This window comes from Melozone crissalis, unplaced genomic scaffold, assembly GCF_028551555.1.
Source record: "Melozone crissalis strain CALT ecotype California unplaced genomic scaffold, PUWL_Pcris_2 ptg000017l_1, whole genome shotgun sequence".
Taxonomy (NCBI): Eukaryota; Metazoa; Chordata; class Aves; order Passeriformes; family Passerellidae; genus Melozone; species Melozone crissalis.
This window is the reverse complement of record NW_026535795.1, coordinates 15,327,992-15,347,712: the sequence shown is the minus strand read 5'-3', so window position 1 is coordinate 15,347,712 and position 19,721 is coordinate 15,327,992. Positions and strand designations below refer to the sequence as shown.

The following is a 19,721-nucleotide window of genomic DNA, read 5'->3' as shown; positions in this document are numbered from 1 at the left end:
TCACAGAGCTGAAGTCATGCAACAATCAACAAAATACAAATGAAAGGTGGAAACCCATAGCACGCACGGTACAATGATCAGCCCACCCACAGCAGGACATGCTGAGACAGAGCAAAGCACACCCAGAGAACAATTCCACTCAGCACACAGACCGGGGCCGAGGTGGATGCACGGTTGGAGGTACCTGACTCAGTGCTTAGGTGGCTGAGCTGCACATAAGGGACTGGAAACAACATGAGACAAGGAAAGGGATGAATACAGGAAAGAACCCATTAGTTGCGGTGTGTGACTAGCGGCTGCACTACTCCTGGGACCCCCAGCTACCTTTCCTTCCATTCCCAGCTCGTACACTGCACTGAAAGCTCCCAGGATTTGTAAGAACAGCTGCTAATAAGCATCTCAGGGAGATGCCAAGCTCACCTAAAAACCCATCAGGGCCAAATCTCTTCAACGCCTTTAGCTGAAAATCACACTGTACCTGGTGACAGCAACTCCCCCCTGCACACCCCACACCTGCTCAACAGAAATATGGTTTCCCCAGGGTATATTGTGTAACTCCAGATATGGGACAGAAATTCCTGCTGCAAGTCTCCTTCAAGGCTGGTACCTTCCACCTCCAGTGTCAGCAGAAGTACATCCAGCTGCTTCAGCTCATGTACAGAAGGCACAGGAACAGCTGTTGGAGAACTGGTTTCTGTATTTCTAGCAGTGCCTAGCTGAGTTTTGCTTCTATCTTGTTCTCCCCAAGAGAACTGGCCACACCCACAGTGTCCCACAGTCTTGCCCATGAAAACTGGGAAAACTATTCTGGGACCAGTTACTAATTCTGCAAGGAGAATTCTGCCAGGTTCTGCTATGCCTGACCATGATCTGGCAAAGCTGTGAGGAGACCACTGCAAGTGTCCCAGCCCTGATGGTGGCCATGCTCAGCGGTCAGCCAGTCACACAAACCAAGCCCTTCCCTAACTCAAGCTTTTGAAGGCTCGTAATCCACAAAAGGGAACTCCTGACCCCAGTAGGCAAGAAAGAGCTGCAGTAGTGCACCGAGAAGCCCTTCTCCTGATGTTCCTGAGTAGTAAAGCCCTTCTTGGAGATAAAGAAGTAAAGAAGCCCTCCTCCTCCGATTCCTCAGGAACACCAAGGGCAGGGAGCTGAGCAGCTGTTAGTCTGACACACTCAGGTGACAATATCTTCTGCCTCCAAGCAGGGTGAGGAAGCTATGGGGCAGGACACGCACTGGTGCAAAGCACAGCTCTCTCTGGGCTCCCTGGGCGCCTCAGACGTCACCCAGGAACCTGTTCTGCCTTTAGAGGGATTTGTTGTGGAGCATTGCTTAACCCTGGTGAGTCTGAGAGAAACAGGAACATCTGAGGAGAAACAGGGGAGCTCTCATACCCGGACTAGTCATGGAGCTGCACTGCTACCTCCTTCCCCTTTGGAGAAGGTAGGCACAGATTTGCTGTTCTTGAGAACACATTTTTCTGGACTGGCACAAAGACAGACTTAAAAGGTTTTACCAACACCAGCAACCAGAAAGGAGCCACCAACACGTCAGGGAACAACACTGGCTTGCTAAGGCATGTCAGCACACTAGCTGATTTTCCAGCATGAATGGATCTCCTGGCAACCACACTAGCTCAGGGGTAGGAACACAGATGCCAGTGAGTTCAGACGGACCAGAAAGCTTGAGTTCCATTCACGACAACCCTCCTCCAAAAGACAAAATTGTGTTTGCCACTTACTGTAGCCCATTCCCTGCACAAAATACTTGAAGGCTTCAGTCAGCTTGCCAGGCTGTGGAAACAGAGAGAGTGGCTTTAGTGCAAGCAGAACAAAGGGCTCTTCTGCCCTCAAATGCCATGGGAGAGCCAAGGTGTGTCTCACCTGAACCACCTGAGGCAAGCCCCCGCAGTCGGCCATCTGCAGCAGGAAACAAAAGGCAGGTTGAGCTGTCCTGCCCAGGAGGACAACCCCAAACCAAGCCAGCACCACCCACCCACCAGGCTGAGAGCACCACACTGCATTTCCACCACCTCACCTCTACAACCAGAGCAAGGCCGAGGTGATACACCTTCAGGGACCTGCTGCTGAGGGAACCCTGCACCTTGGAGGCCATGTCACCAAGTGATCTCAGGCCACACTGCAGAAGCCCAGCACCTTCCCAGCCACCTCTGCCCAGACCCGTCCCTCTGCGCTCCCACACAGCCGCTGTCGGGCACATTGTGGGGTGAGGATGGAAAGGACCAGTACAAAGCTGGGAAAAAGGATGTTGTTGTTGCTGTAGAGAGCATCTCTGCTAACTCTCACGGGCCATAAAGCAGGGATTGAGGGACTCCATGACAAACTCTTCCCTCTCAAGCCCTGACTCCATGGAGGAGAGAGCACAGCTCTGAATGACTGTCCAAAAACTTCTCAAAGCCAAATGTATGGAAAGCAAAAATCTAAGTGAAGCTGAGCAAAAATAGTGTCTTTATGCTGGCCAGAATGATTCTGGAGTGGCACTTGCCTTCAGAAGGGTAGTTTTGGTTGGGTCAAGACGGGAATTGCATTCAACCTAGAAAAAAGGAGAGAGGTGTCACACAGAAAATGCAAAGACTGAGATGTAAAATGTGGAGTAGCTGCACCCGAAGCAGTGGCTGTCTTCAGCAATGGTCTCTTCTCTGGAGCCAGGAAGGAGCAAGCAAGAAAGCAGAGATCCTGTAAGAAGTGAACAATGAATAAAAGATCCAGGGAAGAAGGACATGTGTTCCATCTAAGGGACCTTGTGATGACAGGTCATGACTTCACCTGAAATCATCCCCTACTTTCGGGATGCACTATAAAACCCTGGAGCACCTTCTGTGCTCTGACAGCAAGACTGGGAGGGAAGGGGATTTCTGTGCAATGCAGCATAAGGGAGGTCACTCAGTGCCCTGGCCAGACAAGGAGGTCACGACCACATCTTCTCTGTAAGACTGCTGCAAAAAGAGAATAGGCAGAGACTCTATAGGAAAAGCAACCACAGTTGGGGAGGTTATTCTCAGCAGGAAACCTGGGCGGCCAGACAGGCACACTAATATGCAGAAAACCCTATCCTGTACTGTACTGTGGCCAGTAAGCAATGAGACTCTTCAAGGATAGTATTCTAGAAAAGTCAAAACTTGCAGACTTAATTTCAGACTTCCAGATCAAACAGACCAAGGCAACAGGCCATGGCCAGAAAATGTTTTCCATGCATGGCTCCTAGGTTCAAGTTACTGCTTCAGGAGACTCCTATACTCTTCCACAGTTTTAGACTGCTGCTTTTGTTCACAACCTCCTGGTCTCCCCACAATCCCTGGCTGATAAGGAAGAGCAACATCCATCCCAATCACACTACCCTGTGCCATGCCTCGCTCACAGCTGTGCTGGGAGGGAAGTGGGTTATGGGTGTCTGCAGAGAACGGAGCTCCTAAGTGCTGCCTTCCTGGTGATGCACTACCCCAAGAGAGCTCTACCACAAGAACTGGAGTCATACTCAAGTTATTTTTAATCCTTAGATAGCCCCAGAGTAACAGCAAAACAACAGCAATTCAAGACTGGAACCAAACTGCAGGCAGCAGCCTGGCAGAGCTCAGGGAAGGATGTATGATCCCAAACAGGGTCCTTTGCATCACCTGTTGAGCAGGGTGCTCATTCAGGTTCTGCCATCCTCACCTTGGAGATGCCCTGAGAGCCATTCAGGGCCCCTGAGCCTTGGCTCTCCCATGAGTAGCTGGAGGACTGAAAAAGAGCTTGAGACAAAGAGCCACTGTCTGTAATTCTGAGCAAGGTGAAAGCATTGCAGGGTTGCTAAGTGACTTGTGGGGCTAATGTCAGAGGAGGAAAGAGTTCATGGATACATACCACTGCTTCCACAGCAGGTGAGTTGTCACCAACAACAAGCAAGGCAGGGCACCTGGTTAAAAGCCAAAAGAGAGATGTTACTCCAAGTGCATCAAAGGGGTTTCTGAGAAGGTTGAGCTTTGTGAATCAACACCCTCATGAAAGGCTCAGCAAAAAAACAAAAAAGGCTCAGCAAAATCCCTGCCTGCCATCACCCTGGCATTCTGTTGTACCAAAAAATTGTCCAGGGCTTGCAGATGCACCCGGACTGTCCTCTCCATGCACACCAACTGGCACTGCTGCTGCACACATGTGCCTCTGACCCTGCCTTCTGGAGAAATTCAATGTGTTCTCAATGAGAGGACTTCCAGACACCTCTGCCCCATTGCAGCTGACAGTCCTGTACAACAGCCTGGAACTGTCTTGGACAGTCTTCCCAGTGCTTGAGCTTGGTGCAGTTCTTGCTGAGAAGCAACATCATCTTTTCTGCTGAAGAGACTGCAGAATCAGTAATTGAGATAGGCTGATTCAGGCAACTTACTTGAGTGTTTTTGCAGTCATTTCATTGACACCAACAACTGGTCTCTCAATTTCTAGATCTTTACGACTGAAAGACAAAACAGAACAATTCTTCATTAATCTGCTGAGGAAACTGATTATCATGAGGGCACACAAAATCCAACCATGAGTGCTGGATCCAGCACCCGGGCAACTCTGTGCATCATGCCCTGATCAGGAGCCCCAGCAGTCATCCCCAGACAACAGGATTCATCCTCTCATGGCATTGCTGTGTGCCCAGAGATGAGCTACTGAGGTGTGACAGTGCCTGCAGGCACACACAAGGGCTAGGTTTGGCTCAGGGTAACAGCTGAAAACTAGGCTTAGGACAAAGGTTCCCCTGATACAATACCCAGTAGGATAACACATATGGCAGCACATTTACTGAGCTATGGGGAAGCTATGGGAGCTGTCTGTCAGGCAGAAAGGTATCTAATACCTGTTGTATGAGGTGAGGAACAGCTGAAGGTTATCCTGGTTAATGTCCTGCGCAATATGAAGCCTGTATGTTTGGATCAAATCTAGATTTGCCTGCAGTTCCTCCTGTACAAAAGTAGAAGAATTGAAGAACAGGAAACACTTTTCACAAGTACAGAAGCAACAGTCATAAAAATGCCAAAGCATGTCCACAGATGTCATTCTCTGTGAAGAGTGACACAGAGGGCAGCAACTGCACACTGCATAAGGACCCCAGAGACATGAGGTGCTCAAGTGATGTGCTGGTACGTGCCATGCTTTGGTAATGTGACTACCCTTTACAACTGACAGTGCACAAGCTGCTGCCGGAGTACAAGTATCCTGAGATGGGATTAGTTAACTCCCAAGCCTCAGTAATGCTTACACAGATACAAATCACTCTGTGTTTGGCAGGTCTTCCACTTACGCTTAATGTTTAAGAAGCAAAGTACGTAATAATACTAATAAACGTAATAAAGTAAAAAAAATACTTAAGCTGTAAGACTGTGACCAGGGGAAAGTTCAATTCCAGCAGCCAGTTCTAAGAAGAAACTACATTCTGAGAGAGCCAGAGAGAACAGGGAATGTGAGGAAGCACTACATACAATGAAGGGGCTTGACAGTGGGAAGAGAGCAGGATGCGCACAGGAGGAAGTGGTGCTGGAGAAGAAAGCATTCCTTTCAGTGCTGATGTGTCATTGCAAGAAGACTCCAGGTCAGGGACTGATCTGCTGTGTGGCATACACAGTGTGCACAAGGCACTACCCCTGTCATTGCCCAGTAAGCTTGCTGTTGACAGACAGCTAATCCCAAACACAAGGCATTGCTGTATTCAAAGTTTTCAGGAGGGGCTGGTTTGCCTCTGCTGAAACTGAAGGGTAACATGAAGAGCAGAATGCAGCAGTTCAACATCTGGACAGATACAAGATCCCACTGCCAGCTCCCAGCTGGCCTGTGCTCTACCCAGAGTCCAAAGGCTTCCATGCTGGCTACAGAGAACTGGCTGCCACTTGTTTCTGTGGACAGTGTCCCAGGCACCACAAAGGAGTTCTGTCACCAGTGCATGGCCTGGAGACAGTGAGGGCAAGAGTGAGGATGTGTATGCCCCCCAGCATGCCAACCCCAATGTGAGCTTGACACACACAGAAAATGGTACTACCTCTGGCAACTCTTGTCTGATGGACCAGAACTATTTGGGAGCAGACACATACAGAAGTTATAGCTCCATGCACAGTTGCACAGGCAACATTAGCATCTGCTGGGTACTTACATGGCCAAAATGATGTGCCAAGACAATATCCACTATGTTGGTTGTCCAGCCTGAAAACTGAGGAGTGACCATGAATGAGGAGGAGAGTAACAGGAAAATGCAGTTTCATCACACATTGTGAAACAGCTACTCAGAGTAAAGGAAACAATGAAGAATCTGTTCATATTATATAAGAAGCAAATGCCTGAAGCTTGGGATGGACATGCAAAGCTTCAAAGAAACTGTATACACAACCCAGCTCTCCAAAAAACCTGAAACCTTAAATAACTTCAAGGGACCAGAATAAGAGAATAATTAAGAGATTCATTCAATATCAATCAAATGAAGCCTGCAAGCAGAGGAATGAGAGGAAAGCTGAGTGATCCAAGCAGTTTATCTGCATTTCTCATTCACATGATCACACTCAACCATGCTCCTCTGGCAGAAACCATACTATATCCAGAGTCAGAATGCAGCAGGGACAAGAAATGAAATTGTAGAGTTTTCCCCAGAAATGGAAAATGTCCTGTATTTTGTCCTTTTTTTTAACTCTACACACTGTTCATTAGGTGCTGTGGAGAGCACATGTGTGGGAAAGCAGAATCTCACCTTGGATGCTGCCCAGTCAATCCACCCCTTTGCACATGGATCAACATTAATAAGAACAAGTCCCTCCACCAGGTCAGGGTGGCTGAGCTGTGGGGAGAGAGCAGAGGCACACTCAGAAGGATGATTCAGCCCACACAGTGGTCAACAGCTGGTGCAGCAGCTGGAAAGCTTCTTGCAAAAGGTGCAAGACAAACTAGGGAGCTTCTCTGTGCCAGGTAGCCAGTGGCTCCCAGCAAGACCAGATCTGACTCATTTGTGGCACTGAGGTGCTCCACAGCACCTACAGACTCAGCAGTGCCTTCTGGTGACCTGGCACAGCTGCAGGTCCTGCTCAGGCCCAGTGTGTTACAGGGATCAGCAACCTTCTTTGCTCTAATCCAGCACCTCTGTGATGAACCTTGGCAAGCTACTGTGCCTGGAGAGCACCTCTTTCTCCTCAAGGAAGAGGCAGTTTTCCCAGTGGAAACAGCAGGGGAGTTAGTGCTGAGCCCCCCCAAGCCCCTGCAGTATGGAAACTTGAGCTACAGGGGCACCCTCTCCCCAGGCAGCACCCCTGCTCCCCCCCTGCCCTGCAGACACCCCTTCCCCTGCTCCATCCCAAAACCCTCCAGTGTGCCTCAGGCTGTACCTGGGCTGCACAGGTACAAAGCACTTATGAGAACTGCTTGCAAATACAAACTCAGAAATCAGAGGCAACCAGCCTCTGCTGAGTTCTGGGCTCACTCCAAGGCAGCTCTCCTGTTCTGCTGCACTGATGTGAAGGAGAAGGAAACATCTCTGTCCTCAGCAGGAAACTGCCCGCAGCCCAGGGAGTGTGTCAAGGGCACACTTGTGGCATTTCGTTGAGGACTAAGGCTGATCTGCACAAACTCCTCTTTAGCAAGGCTGAAAACTATCCAAGATACAGAAGGCAAGGAACAGTGAAACACCAATGCCTCACACTGCCCCAGCTCAATCCTGACTGTAGGGAATGGGAAACAGAGAACTTTGTGTAAGGAGGGGCAGCCGTCCAGCACAATGGCTTGAAGAAACTATAGTGGCCTAAACAACTGGCAACTGTCTGCACACAACAACCTGAAGTCAATTTTACTGAAAATGTCAGATTTCCTGGGATTTTTTAGCAGTAACTCTGAAAGACTCAGGTGAATTCCCGATAAATTTCTGTATCGTACTAAACAATACCCACTGATTTCACATGAACACTACACTAGAGAGAAATGTATTAGCGGATACTGAAATAGAAGCAGCTCTCTTGTGTAAGGGTGGAGCAAAATCTGCTTCCTTCCAGTGACAAAGCACATTCCACATCAACACCAGCTGGGAGTACATCACCACATCCATTCTCTGGTGCCACAAACAGTGGACACACACACAGTAGTGCAGCTGGTCTCTGCGAAGGTTCAAGACTGACTATTACTAGCACTCAGGATGGGCTCCGCTGACTCAAAGGCATCACATTACAATGTTTCCATGCCTGGCACAGCTTCAGAGTAACCCTGACTGCTCCAACACAACCATCTGGATGGAGGTAGCTCTCCCATGGCTCCCTGCAGCCCTGCTGTAATTACTGAATGTTACTTGGCCCATGCCCCACAAGGATGACCACAGCCCACATGAGTCACAAGCAGTGAAGAGATACTTACTGCACACCTGCTGAGGACATAAGCACCAGCGCCTAGGCCAATCCCAATGAAGCTTTTCAGGCTGAAATACAGGCATTTCACAGTCAGCACAACAAACTTAGCTCAGCTGAAGCATCCCTTGAGGCAAAGCCTTTCCCCTCTGAATCCAGCTGTGCACTTATGGTTTGTTTTCAAAACAATGCAGCAATGATGCAGCAGCCATAAATTGCTTCATGTAGCAGACATTGTCCCCAGCATAAAACTAGAGAGGGTCCCACTGGTTAGTAGATACTTGTGCCTCTTGGGACACCTCAGTGAGCATATCAGTCATGGCAAGCAGAGACGGAAGTAGGTGCTGGAATAGAGGTATCCAGCTGCCTCACCCCGTTTCCTTTCAGAGACTTACTTTAGATGTGTCAGGACAGCAGGTAACATTTCAGCCAGTTCATCCATACTGGGATACTGGTACCTGAAAAGCAAGGGAGCACCTCCAAATACAGCCTGACAGAGGTTACCTTCCAGTTCCACTCAAGGTAGGAGGGACAAAGAACATCTGGCAGACGTGCCCAGGTTATTAATGTGCAACAATACTGTATGTTTCAGCTGACTGTGTGGATCCCATCCCTCAGAGCAAGACTAACACAGAGCTGTGGTCCTTTGGGCAGTCATATTTCTGTGGCAAGACGGACAGATGAAATGCCAGCCCGACTGCAGTGTGCTGGGTTCATGTTCAAGTAAGGAAGGTGGTACCAGACTTAGCCCTAGTGAGGGCTTTACCCATGTCTTAGTAATTGGAGAGTTCTCTGAATGACCCTTGGGAAGCTTCCTCATCTTGCCATTTCCTCTGCTGTTGGCATCTGCTTACCACTACACTCAGCCTGGCAGTCCCAGCTGGCTTAAACTGGGTGCTACCTCAGTCCAGACTGAAAACATGGGTGACTGCAGAGCTCTTACCCAGATGGGAATGGGGGGGCTCCTTCCTGTTGGCCTGGTGCATCCACATGGCACACAGCAAAATGATGGGTGATCTCTTGCATGTCTTCGAAGTTAAAGAATGCATTAAAACAGGATTTGTCTGAAACAACAACAAGAAGAAATTAGACACTTCTTTAAGTTTTATTGCAAGCCACCCTCCAAACACCACGGCACACACCTGCAGGAGCTCAAGCCCCCACTGAGACCATAGGGCAGGCGGTGCTGGATAGTGTATGTGCTGTGCCTCTGCACAAAACTGCAATGCAGCAGTGAGTCTCAGCAATGGAATTACCATGACTGGAGGGCAGGCAGACAAACAGCCATGCCTGCAATGCCCTGGGAAGCAGGGCCTCACAGCACCTGGGGACTTAAAGCACTCACAGAGAAGTACCTGTGTGAAGGTAACAGAACATTTTGGGTGGGAAGATGTCAAAAGAGCAACTGTGCCCACCAGAACATTACACTACTACTGCAGCCATGTAGAAGAGACTTGTTCACCTGCCCAGCACCCACGGGATGGATGCTCTATCACACAGTGCAGCAAGTCAGCTAGAGCACTACCGTGTGTTGGGCGAACCTATTTCCATCTTTCCACCTTGGCCCTACCTTTCAAGGGCTATTAGAATGGACAGGGGCACGCCATGTGCTCTCTCTCCTGCAGACCTTTATCTTTTCACCTTGGAATGACCCCATCTCAGCTCCATACCAGGCCTGCTACTCCCCATGCTCAAAAGCAAATACCACGAATAATCACTTTTTCAGGGTCCTGGCAATGCAAGGGCTTACGGTTGAGGCCAATGTCATGGTATGTGAGGATGACGGGTCTGTTCCCCTTGGGTGTGCCCCGCATGGTGACATGAACCACTCCGAAAGCTGTCTCAATGTCATGTTCCTGCAGAGAGAGAAGAAGGAGCCCCAGTGTTACATGTGCTGCCTTCACAGGGAACCCTAACTGAGGGCCAGCAGCAAGGACCTCATTCCCATGTTAACACTGCTCTCCTACCCACAGTACAGCTCTTGAAATCACAGAATGGTTTGGGTTGAAAGGGACCTTAAATGCCATCTCATTCCACCTCCTGGCCACATGCAGGCATACTGTCCACTGTATCAGGTGGACAGGAGATCCAAGATCCACCCAACCTGGCCAATTCACAATCCTGTCAAACCTCTGTATCAGTTCTCTGTGTTCAACCACTGCCCAAAGCAGCTTGCTTTTGTACAGATATGCAAATGGTCTGAGGCTGCATCTTCTCATGATCAAGATCTCCGGGATATCTATGGACTTTGGAAAAGCTATGGAGATGTCAGGAAAGCTGGATACACAATATCACTTGTAAATCCCTTTTCTTATCTACAGAAATCAATGGAGAGACATGTTCTTACAGTAACTATAAAAAACACCAGTTATTTTCTTGATACTAAGAAAATGCCTGCATAGGAAAAAGCCACATGGTTCAGCTTGAAGACAGAACATTACAACCTCAGAAACATGTTTTACTAGTTTACATAAAGTATATGATTTTTTTTTTAACAGTAACTTTGAACAACCTGAAAGTCATTAAATCAAACACAGGACTGATGAGAGTACTTGCCTTGCAGCACATCAGAAATCCACCTCACCCACTTTCTGGGCACTCTTGAAAGCTGGTTATGGGGCAGACTGATGTAGTTCTTGCAGTGTAAGACCTTCCTTCACCCAGCTGTGCTTCTTTTCAAGGACTCCAAAGCCTGTCTCTTCCCTTGCTCCAGGAGTGTGGCAACAGGAGGACACTGGCCCAGCCAAATCACATGAGGCAGCCCAAAACCTTCCCAAGGCTTGTGTTTGAAGGATAACAAGACACCCCTGTCTGCCCTTGCCCTCAGACTGGGGCTGGGTTTTGCTTGCATGCAGCTGTTGCATTGTGCATGTACAGAAGCTGGAGAACTTATCTACAAAGCAGCAGAGACCCATCTGCAGATGACATTACCTTATCTGAGGCTCACCTGGCTCCCTTTTCCTTAGGAGGAGATTGGGGGTAGGAAAGGACTCGTCTGTGTGTGCAAAGCAAGCATGTGTCCACGTGGCAGGAATTCCTGTCCTCACAGCAAGGCTCCACAAAGCAGCCCAAGGTGCAATCCCTGCTTCCTCAGCCTCCAGCACACCTCCAGGCTCTGCCCCTTGTCTCAGCTCTCAGGAGTGCTCTGCTGAGCTGGACAAAGCTCTGTCCTGTACTTCTGAAGGATGTGCTGTGCAGCCACAGCACCGGACTCCAGTTCAGTGCTCTCTAAGCCTACAGGTGTTAATGAGTCCTTTCAATAAAGTGGCCACTTCTGGAGAAGGCAACTGGCAGTGCAGGTAGCTGGAAGGGCGAAACACAGCGAACTCAATGGAGAGTGCAGCAAGTGCCCAAGTGGCTGGAGCCTGACCCTGACCTGCACTTCCCTATACCCCTGAGGGCTGAACTAAGGACTTCCACTAAGAGCAGGTCTCTCTGCCAGCTCTGGCACTTGCCAGGCTCTTCCATAAGCAGCTATCCAGTTACCATTTTTTTAAAAATTAATCTTGCTTTGTTAGACTACTGGCAGGTCAGTGAGTTAAGAAGCTCACAGACTGGTCTGGCAAATGCTGGTTCTGGTTCAGAGCCCAAGGGGAGTGCAGGGGGTGGCAGAAGGAATAGCCTTGCCCTGATCACAAGATCAATTAAACTGATTCACAGCTCATGAAGGGAGGAGACCTGCAGGGGATGAGGGAGGTTCTATAGGCAGCAGCAAAAGCTCAACTATCAAACAGAAGCACAAACACTAGACTGAGAAAATAATGAGAAAAGCAAAGAAAGCAACAAAAGAGCTGATGATATTGAAATATGTCTGCAATACAGTCTTTTCTGTAATTACATTTGAACTTACTGAGTTTTACCCCCAGTTTCCCTACCAGTGATTCAATGTCAGTTTTTACAGCAAACTTTATTTTCTCTAAAACTTTCCCTGGAGTTTTAGGGCTTTTATCTCAATCTCTGATTGCAAAGGACAAAATCATTTTCAGATGACACACAATTAGCGTACGCATGACTCCTCATCACCTGTTTGTCTCCACAACAGCTCTCCTATGTATCAAAGCCACAGGACAGCATGAGATGGAAGCTTAAACTGAAGCTTAGATATTATGGTTTAGATGGCAACACAGTCTCTACACTTAAACAGCTGCTACCTTGAACTGCCCCCCAAAAGTTATTATTTAGTTACATTATTACTGGCTTATTACTCGCTCAAATGTGGAGCAGAATAACTCACAGTGGGTACCAGAGCACTCAGTGAGAGAACAGGAACTTCGCCAGCTGCACCCTCTGCCCGTGACAAACATACTTTCCTCACGTCCTTCTTCTGTACACCCTTCACAGCTGCCTAACTGCTGCCCAGTTCCAAAACACAATTCTGGCATGTTCACTCCTGGTATTTGCCATCTGCTTGTGTAGATGTGTTGTGTTGGAAAGTAACAGACACTTCCAGACTCTGGCACACTTGGTTTCTTTCTGCTCTCTGCTCACACTATATCAGTGTAGTTTGAAAAGAGATTCAAGGTTTGTTACTTTGCAGGTGCTCAATTCCAGCTAACATCTGAATGCTTATCTGGTCTAGTGCAGGGAAGCAGTGATACGAGAAGGCAGGTGGAAAACACGTGGCCAGGAGACAGCCAGACTTTTGCAAACCTGCAGTCTTTAAAATAAGGGAGATGAATGCAAGAGAAGCTCATGATCCACAGGTTGTGTTTTGAAGAGCTGAACAGAATTCAATTTTCACTTAGGGACTGAAAACTTTATCAGAGGTTTTTCTTGTGAAAAAAGATATTTTTATCTTTTGCCTTTATTTGTATGGTAGGTAAAAATAACCAGCAGCTGCAGCCCAGCTGCTGCAAACAGGAGGAGGGTAGCAGAGGCAGTGTGGCTCCCAGAGCTGGCCCTCAGCAGCCGTGGGCACTGCCAGTGCCACACTTGCTGCTGAGGCTGGGCAGGGAGCTGCCATTGATCCACCCAGAGCACCTGGGATTCACAGCTTCGAACACGAGCAGTGCCTGGAGGTCGGGAACGAGAAGAGCAATGATGAAGGAAGAACAGAAGGCATGGAGAGCAGCTGCAGCTGCAGCCTGCTGGGATGACTTCAGGAGCCTGCAATCGTGGAAAAGGATAAAGCGATACAAGTTCTCAAACACTTGCATCTTGTAACAGTTTCCCATCTTGTAACTTTCCCAGCTTCCAGCAATCTGTAGGTCCAGCAAGACTTCCTTAACTGGAGGTGTGGTCTTCAACTTTCTGAGGATGGGGCTGCAACTGCCCAACGCTTGTGCCTTTGGTACCTCTCTCCCCCTGTGACCAGAGCAGCTGAACCTTATTAATGTGTGGGGGTAAAGAATCACGTAATTCCCCATCTGGTATCTGCTGATTTTGCATGAGATCTCCTTGCCTTTGGTTTGGAAGCTGGGGAGCAACTGACCCCATTTCCACACTCCCCAGAAGCAATACCCTGACAGCTCGTGACCCCCACATGCTCCTTTCTGGGCTGGTGTGCTTGTATCCAGCCAGCCCCAGTACAGCAGCTGACCCTGACCATGCTGCCCCAGGGACTCTGTGAGCCAAGGGGCCCGGCAGGATGCCAAAGGCATGCAGGCACACGTTGTGGATGCACAAAGCAGCACAATGGAGGTGCTTTGTTCTCTGTTCCTGATGAACAAGGATTGATTTGCTTTGCTGAAAGCCACAAGCCCTGTGCTGACATTGTCACTCGTCCCCTGCAATGTTAAGGTCTTACGCCTCCGGGTTATCATCTGCTGTGAGCCCATGCTTTCATTTTCCACTCTAGGAAGGCTTGACTCAATGTGCAGCACATTTTGTTTACCCAAAGGCAGATAAGTTTTGTCACTGCACCTTCCATCACTTTTCCCATACCTCTAAAGAGTATATTTAAGCAGCACAGGTCCCAGTACAGACCTCCAGAGTGCTACTCAAGTGATCTCAACTGTGAAGACAAATGCTGGGTTTTTTCAGTAAGCATTTCATCCATCAGTGGACTTCTCTTCCGACTGCATGGTCTCCTAAGTCCCTTAAGAGATATGTTTTAAGACTCTTTTTGGTCCTGTCTCTTGGAAATCCAAGTAGGCTTTATTGACTGAATTATCTTTATTTATATCACTACTGATTCATATGAAGAATTCCAACAGCTCTGCAGAGCAGGACTCCTTCCATTTAAAAACTTGCATTACCCTTTCCCAGTATTTATCAGTGTCATTGATCCACTGTACTCTGCTAATTGTATCAGTCTGTCTGGTATAGTTGGTCAGTGAATTTCAAGAACTCCTCTGAATTCTGATCCATCTTTTAAAATGTCTGGCAGACGAATCATTGGGTACCACGGCAGGTTCAACAGAGGAGCATAACCTCTCACTTAACACCTCAACTATTTAATCTTTAAACTTATTTAAAACTCCTGGGTTGGTACTTCCAGTTCTGGCAACCTGCTACAAATGCATAAATATTATTTTTGTAGAGCCTCTGCAGCAAGCACTGTGGGGTAAGGCAGGATCTGCACTGACTCCCCACAAAGAGCATTCCAGCACAGTGCTCTCTGTGAGTTGCTCTGTGCCAAGCCTGCATGCAGAAAAAAATGTTTAGTTTTTCTGCTATGACTAGCTGTAAGCCTCTCTTCCAGGTTCCATTTTGACAGACCTGAAACAGGAAAGTTGGGATTTTCCCCTTTGCAAATCATCTCTCAAAACCCTCTCTGTTCATATATTTAACCTGTTAGAGTTTATAACCTCTTCCATTTTCTCTAGCTTTTTAAAAAATGCTTTGTTTACAACAACCTCCCTGCCCTTCTGTTAGACATGCTGGCTTTCTGGCACCATTCCTTGTCTCTGCTGCAATGGATAGTGGGCATTTGCTCTCTGCTCAGTTTATGTTCAACAATATTCTCTATTTCTGTGCAGGCTTCGTTCTGAACTTTGAGTGCAAAACTAGTGAAGTTTTCTGTGGTTTGCTGGTTAGTTTTTTCCTTTTCCCCAAGGATGTTGATCTGGAATACATTATGGTTCTCATCGCAGAGCAGCTCTTGGAAGGCACAGAATACATTTCTCTGCCCTCAGAATCATGTCAATGATGGCTTCTCACGCTCTGGAGCTCCTTAACCTGCTGCTCCACAGAAGTTTGTGGCTAAAATGCAGTGTTGTCACCATGTAACAGATGCAACTTTGATTGGCTGACTTCATGATGAAGTGCCACTGGAAAGAGTCCTTCTCCTGTCCCTCTGCCCTGCCCCACGTCCAGTGAGCTGAGGGTCCTATGGAAATCTGTAGGCGGGAGTGCAGGGTTGGGTTCACTGTCCTGTGAGTTTTGCTGTAATTTCTATAGTGCCAGCTCCTGAGAATCTCTGCTCTTGATCAAAGAGCCCTGCACATAAGAAGTGTGTGTGAACCATAGTGGCCCAGATACTGGAAAGTGATAAAACACAATCCAAGAGAAACTTTAAAATATCTAAGATCAAACTCAGACAAGAACTGCTGGAAGACATTCCTTACTGGGCATCTGCAGGTCATATAAGGCCAGGACATTATTGCATTTGCCCTTAACATTTCTGAATGTTTCTCAAACTGAAGAGGAAAACCCACACCCAACTATGACTGACAAAGCCTAAATCTACTGTGGGACTGATTACGGAAAGTAGACACACGGTAAAAAGGTTCAAACGTAGGAACCATTTCTGACTGCCACCCTCTGCCTTTGGGCAGAGAGGGAAACAATGCCAGTGCCACTGACAGGTTCTACCTGTTAAAGAATCCATTCAGTGCCATAGCTTCAGGTGCAGCTGCAGTGGAACTGCTGGCTGAGCTCTGGAGGGGCAGGAGCCTAAGCGGTTAGCCAAGAGGTTATAAACTGAAGAACCTTTGCAGAAAAGGGGCCAAGGACCTGAGGCCCAGAGAGGGGACCCAGACTCAGAGACACTGCAGCAGCTGAGGACCCTCAGACCTTCCCTGTGCTGTGAAGGGATAAAAGCCCAGGGGGTCCTTTGTTTGGGGTCCGTCTTTGGAGGCAACAGCTCGAGCTCTTTGTTGCTTTGCTATTTAGCTTTCGTACCATGATTAAATACCTTGGAGATCTGGACATCTGTGACTCTGTTATGGAAAACCTGGGGTAGAAGCAGTAAGAAACCTGCTGTGACTGAGTGTGGGATGTGAGCTGCCAGGGGCTTGGTCCCAGTTCAGGTGGTGTGAGTGACTGCCAGAGTAGCTCTGGGAGGATTGGACAGGGAAGTTTCCTTAACACCACCAAAAAATTCCCATATTGAGAAAAATCATTCTGAGTGAAGGAGTGAGGCATCCAACGGCAGCTCCAGAGGTTCTCAATGCCTTGAGCTCCAGAAACTCACAGGAAGCAGAGGCAGCAGTCCAAATTCCAGCTATGCTCCCACAAACCCAGGTCACAGTGTGATCCAGTACTTAAGTTTTAAAAGTTATTAAAGGTTGAAGAAACCATTTGTTTCACAGTGGGAATGATTAATGACTAGAATTCATATTACCAGTGCTTTTCATGACTAACATATTAAGCTTCTTTTTTGGCATTACATTATGAGTTTTACTCCCAAAGTTCAAAATTAGTTCCTTAAAAAATTGGGATTTTATTTGATTTCGAGATTGGCAATAAAGAACACATTGTGAAATCCCTTCAAAAACTTTTTCTAACATGAAAACATGGGAGAACACAGAGCAGCAAGACATCTGTTGCTTGTACTCTGCTCAAGCTTGCTGCATGTCTGTAGTAGCATAGGGCTAGAAACATCCCCAAAAATCTTTCAACTTAAGGATATTCAGTTCCTGGTTCACCTAAGGCAAAGAGAACTGTCCCTGCTGCTTTGCTGTAAGGTGGAAGAGATGCAGATTACTCAGGGCAGGCTCCCCGTTTTCACCGACTGTGGCTACAGCTATTTCCTTTACATCATCTTTGCCAGTCCTGGCAAAGGTGAAAACCAACCACATCATGCTCCTGGGGCAGCCTATCCCAGCCACTAACTACAGAGAGACTAAAGTAGAGACTCCATTGTCTTGCCTCGGCAAGAGCTGCCCTCAAATTTCTACACATTACTAAAAAATTACCATAAACTATGACTGTAAGATAAGAAAAAAATATTTTAAGACTGTAAAACATCACCACCTGGTAACTCTTCCCATTATAATACTGCCAACCTTAAGGCAGCTGGCAGCTGAGTGCTTCCCAGCTCCTTCTCAGTGCAAAATTATTTTAGAAATTGTAGACTTGAAAGAGATGGCTGCATGGGAAGCAAATCAAAATCAGATTTCAAACAACATCTTGAAGTAAATTGGTCACTTCCATACAGAGCAGAAATTTATTAATAGAAAACACAATATGATCTATGCAGGAAAGCAATAGTTTCTGGTACTCTGTGTAATTGGATTAAGTGTTAAATAAGAGAAATTCTGAGTGAGAATTGAGAGCAGCAGAAGAATGAGATATTCAATCTGCTTACACAAACTCAAAAGCATCAGGAGACAGAGTTGCAAGCACCTGTTCCAAAGGCAGGTGACGATGAAGGATGGACCCACTCCCTCTCTGTGACCCTTGCTAAAGCTCAGTGTCAGCCAGCAAGAACTGGCAAGTCACTTCCAAACACAGATCGTGCCAGAGAACAGACATTGGCTTTGCAAAGGAACTCAGCCAAGTGAGCTACAACACAAGCACGGCTGACAGGCTGGGTTTGTGCTCCCAAAGCAGAAATCACAAACCCCTACAACCATGCAATGCTGACACCAGTAAGCAATTCATGACAACATATCTGAGAAGCAGAAAGATGCACTTCTCCATCTCCTGCCCTGCCCACGTGTTACAAGCAGCAGTTAAAACCACAACTTTCTTGCACTCCAGTCAAGTACCCAGTGTCATGAGCAAGGCACCCAGCATAGACTGAGGAATACATGGTGCTTCTTACTCCTGCTCTGACAGTAGCTTGCCCCTTCCCCACCTAAGGCAGGAAACTGGACCTGCCTAGATCTGTAATAGTTCAGGGTGAATTAAACCATGGCAGCTGAGCTCTGCTCTGCACTGTTGATTTGAGACAGCAGAATGTGAGACTGCAGCCTTCCCCCTGGGCTGCAAACAGAACAGAGAGCCTCTGGCTGTCTCCCATCCCCTGGGCAGCGGACTAAAGATGCCACCACCTGCAGACACACAGCCTTTGTAAACCTGAAGCCTGCACAATGGAGATCTGAATGTGCTAATACACAGATGAGCCTGAAACAGTTTGTGTGACTGCTAGACCCCAGACCACCTTAACTCCTCAAGGAAGCTGGAAGGTAAGCCAAGGGCCATGTTTCTAGCCAAGGACAGTCCTCCTACTAATATGATGTCCCAGTCTGCATTTCAGTACCTTGCTCAAGACAGTGAACATCTTAAAATCTCTTGAAGAAGAGAATGCAGGGCTGTGTTCTGTATCTCCAACTTTTCCACATCCCTGGGAACTAGAACTGCATTGAATTAAACCTGGTAGTACAGTTGCTCATTAATTGCTGTGAAATACCATTAATGGATGTTGCATAATGAATGAAAATGGCTCAATGTAAAGCACATTTATTTGCTTTGCTCTAAAAACTCACACACAAGAACATAAAAAGTACAGGAACTTCAAATATTACAAATGCATAATCACCCCTTCGGCACACTGTTGTCACAGAATACAGAAAGCAAAACTAATGTTTATGTAAACCCCAGGGAAGGACTGTGCACATACATTTAGAAGTGGGAGTCATGTTTCAGTCCAAGTCCAGCTAGTTAAAACTTTTCAGAACTCAACACGGCAGTTTTACAAAAAAGGTGAGGTTTTAGATAGAAAACCAGATGGGAGGAATCACAGGAAAAGCTTCCCAAGAAACAAATTATGCAAAAAAGGGAGGCCAAAATAATATTCTATTTTAGTAATTGTTATCTTTACAGTGTTTTTTGCTGTGATGTCAGAAGTCAAAACCAGTACTTTAGTGGTGATGCTAGTTTTAATAAGATTAGAAGCAGCATTAATCTAGCAGGTATTAAACAGACTTGCTTTCTAGATCAAAACATCTTATGTGTTCAAATTAATTTCACTCTAGAACTTTAATCAAAAGAACTCGTTGTACAAATCAGAGGAAAATGGCCCTCAATATCCCAGACAAAATGTTTCAATAGGGATGAGAACAGCTCCCACTATTCACACAGAGAAACCAAACCCTTCTGCAAAAGTGCTAACAGTCTATTTTATCTCAGCACAGTAAACAGAAGATGCCTTAAAATATCTTGTAATCAATGCCACAGAGTAGCATTCACAAGCTGTCTTACATGAAAAATGAACACAGTTTCAAAAAATGAGGACAGTTTCAATTCAACCTCTCCAACATCAGG

General features: G+C 47.1%; 1 protein-coding gene across 4 annotated transcripts in view; it reads right to left on the bottom strand.

Annotated features, from left to right (window-relative positions):
- The window catches only part of NDRG3 (NDRG family member 3), a 58,487-nt gene that overhangs the window by 1,836 nt on the left and 36,930 nt on the right, over positions 1–19,721 (bottom strand). For 2 of the 4 annotated variants that reach the window (XM_054274450.1, XM_054274451.1), the window contains 12 exons: positions 10,099–10,204; positions 9,292–9,412; positions 8,744–8,806; positions 8,359–8,419; positions 6,716–6,802; positions 6,128–6,184; positions 4,841–4,944; positions 4,385–4,450; positions 3,865–3,916; positions 2,507–2,554; positions 1,743–1,920; positions 185–223 (listed from right to left, as the gene is read on the bottom strand). In XM_054274450.1, the coding sequence (XP_054130425.1) occupies positions 185–223; positions 1,743–1,920; positions 2,507–2,554; positions 3,865–3,916; positions 4,385–4,450; positions 4,841–4,944; positions 6,128–6,184; positions 6,716–6,802; positions 8,359–8,419; positions 8,744–8,806; positions 9,292–9,412; positions 10,099–10,204 (982 nt within the window). The remainder of the gene's footprint in view (positions 1–184; positions 224–1,742; positions 1,921–2,506; positions 2,555–3,864; positions 3,917–4,384; positions 4,451–4,840; positions 4,945–6,127; positions 6,185–6,715; positions 6,803–8,358; positions 8,420–8,743; positions 8,807–9,291; positions 9,413–10,098; positions 10,205–19,721) is intronic. The other 2 variants (XM_054274452.1, XM_054274453.1) reach the window with 2 other exon arrangements.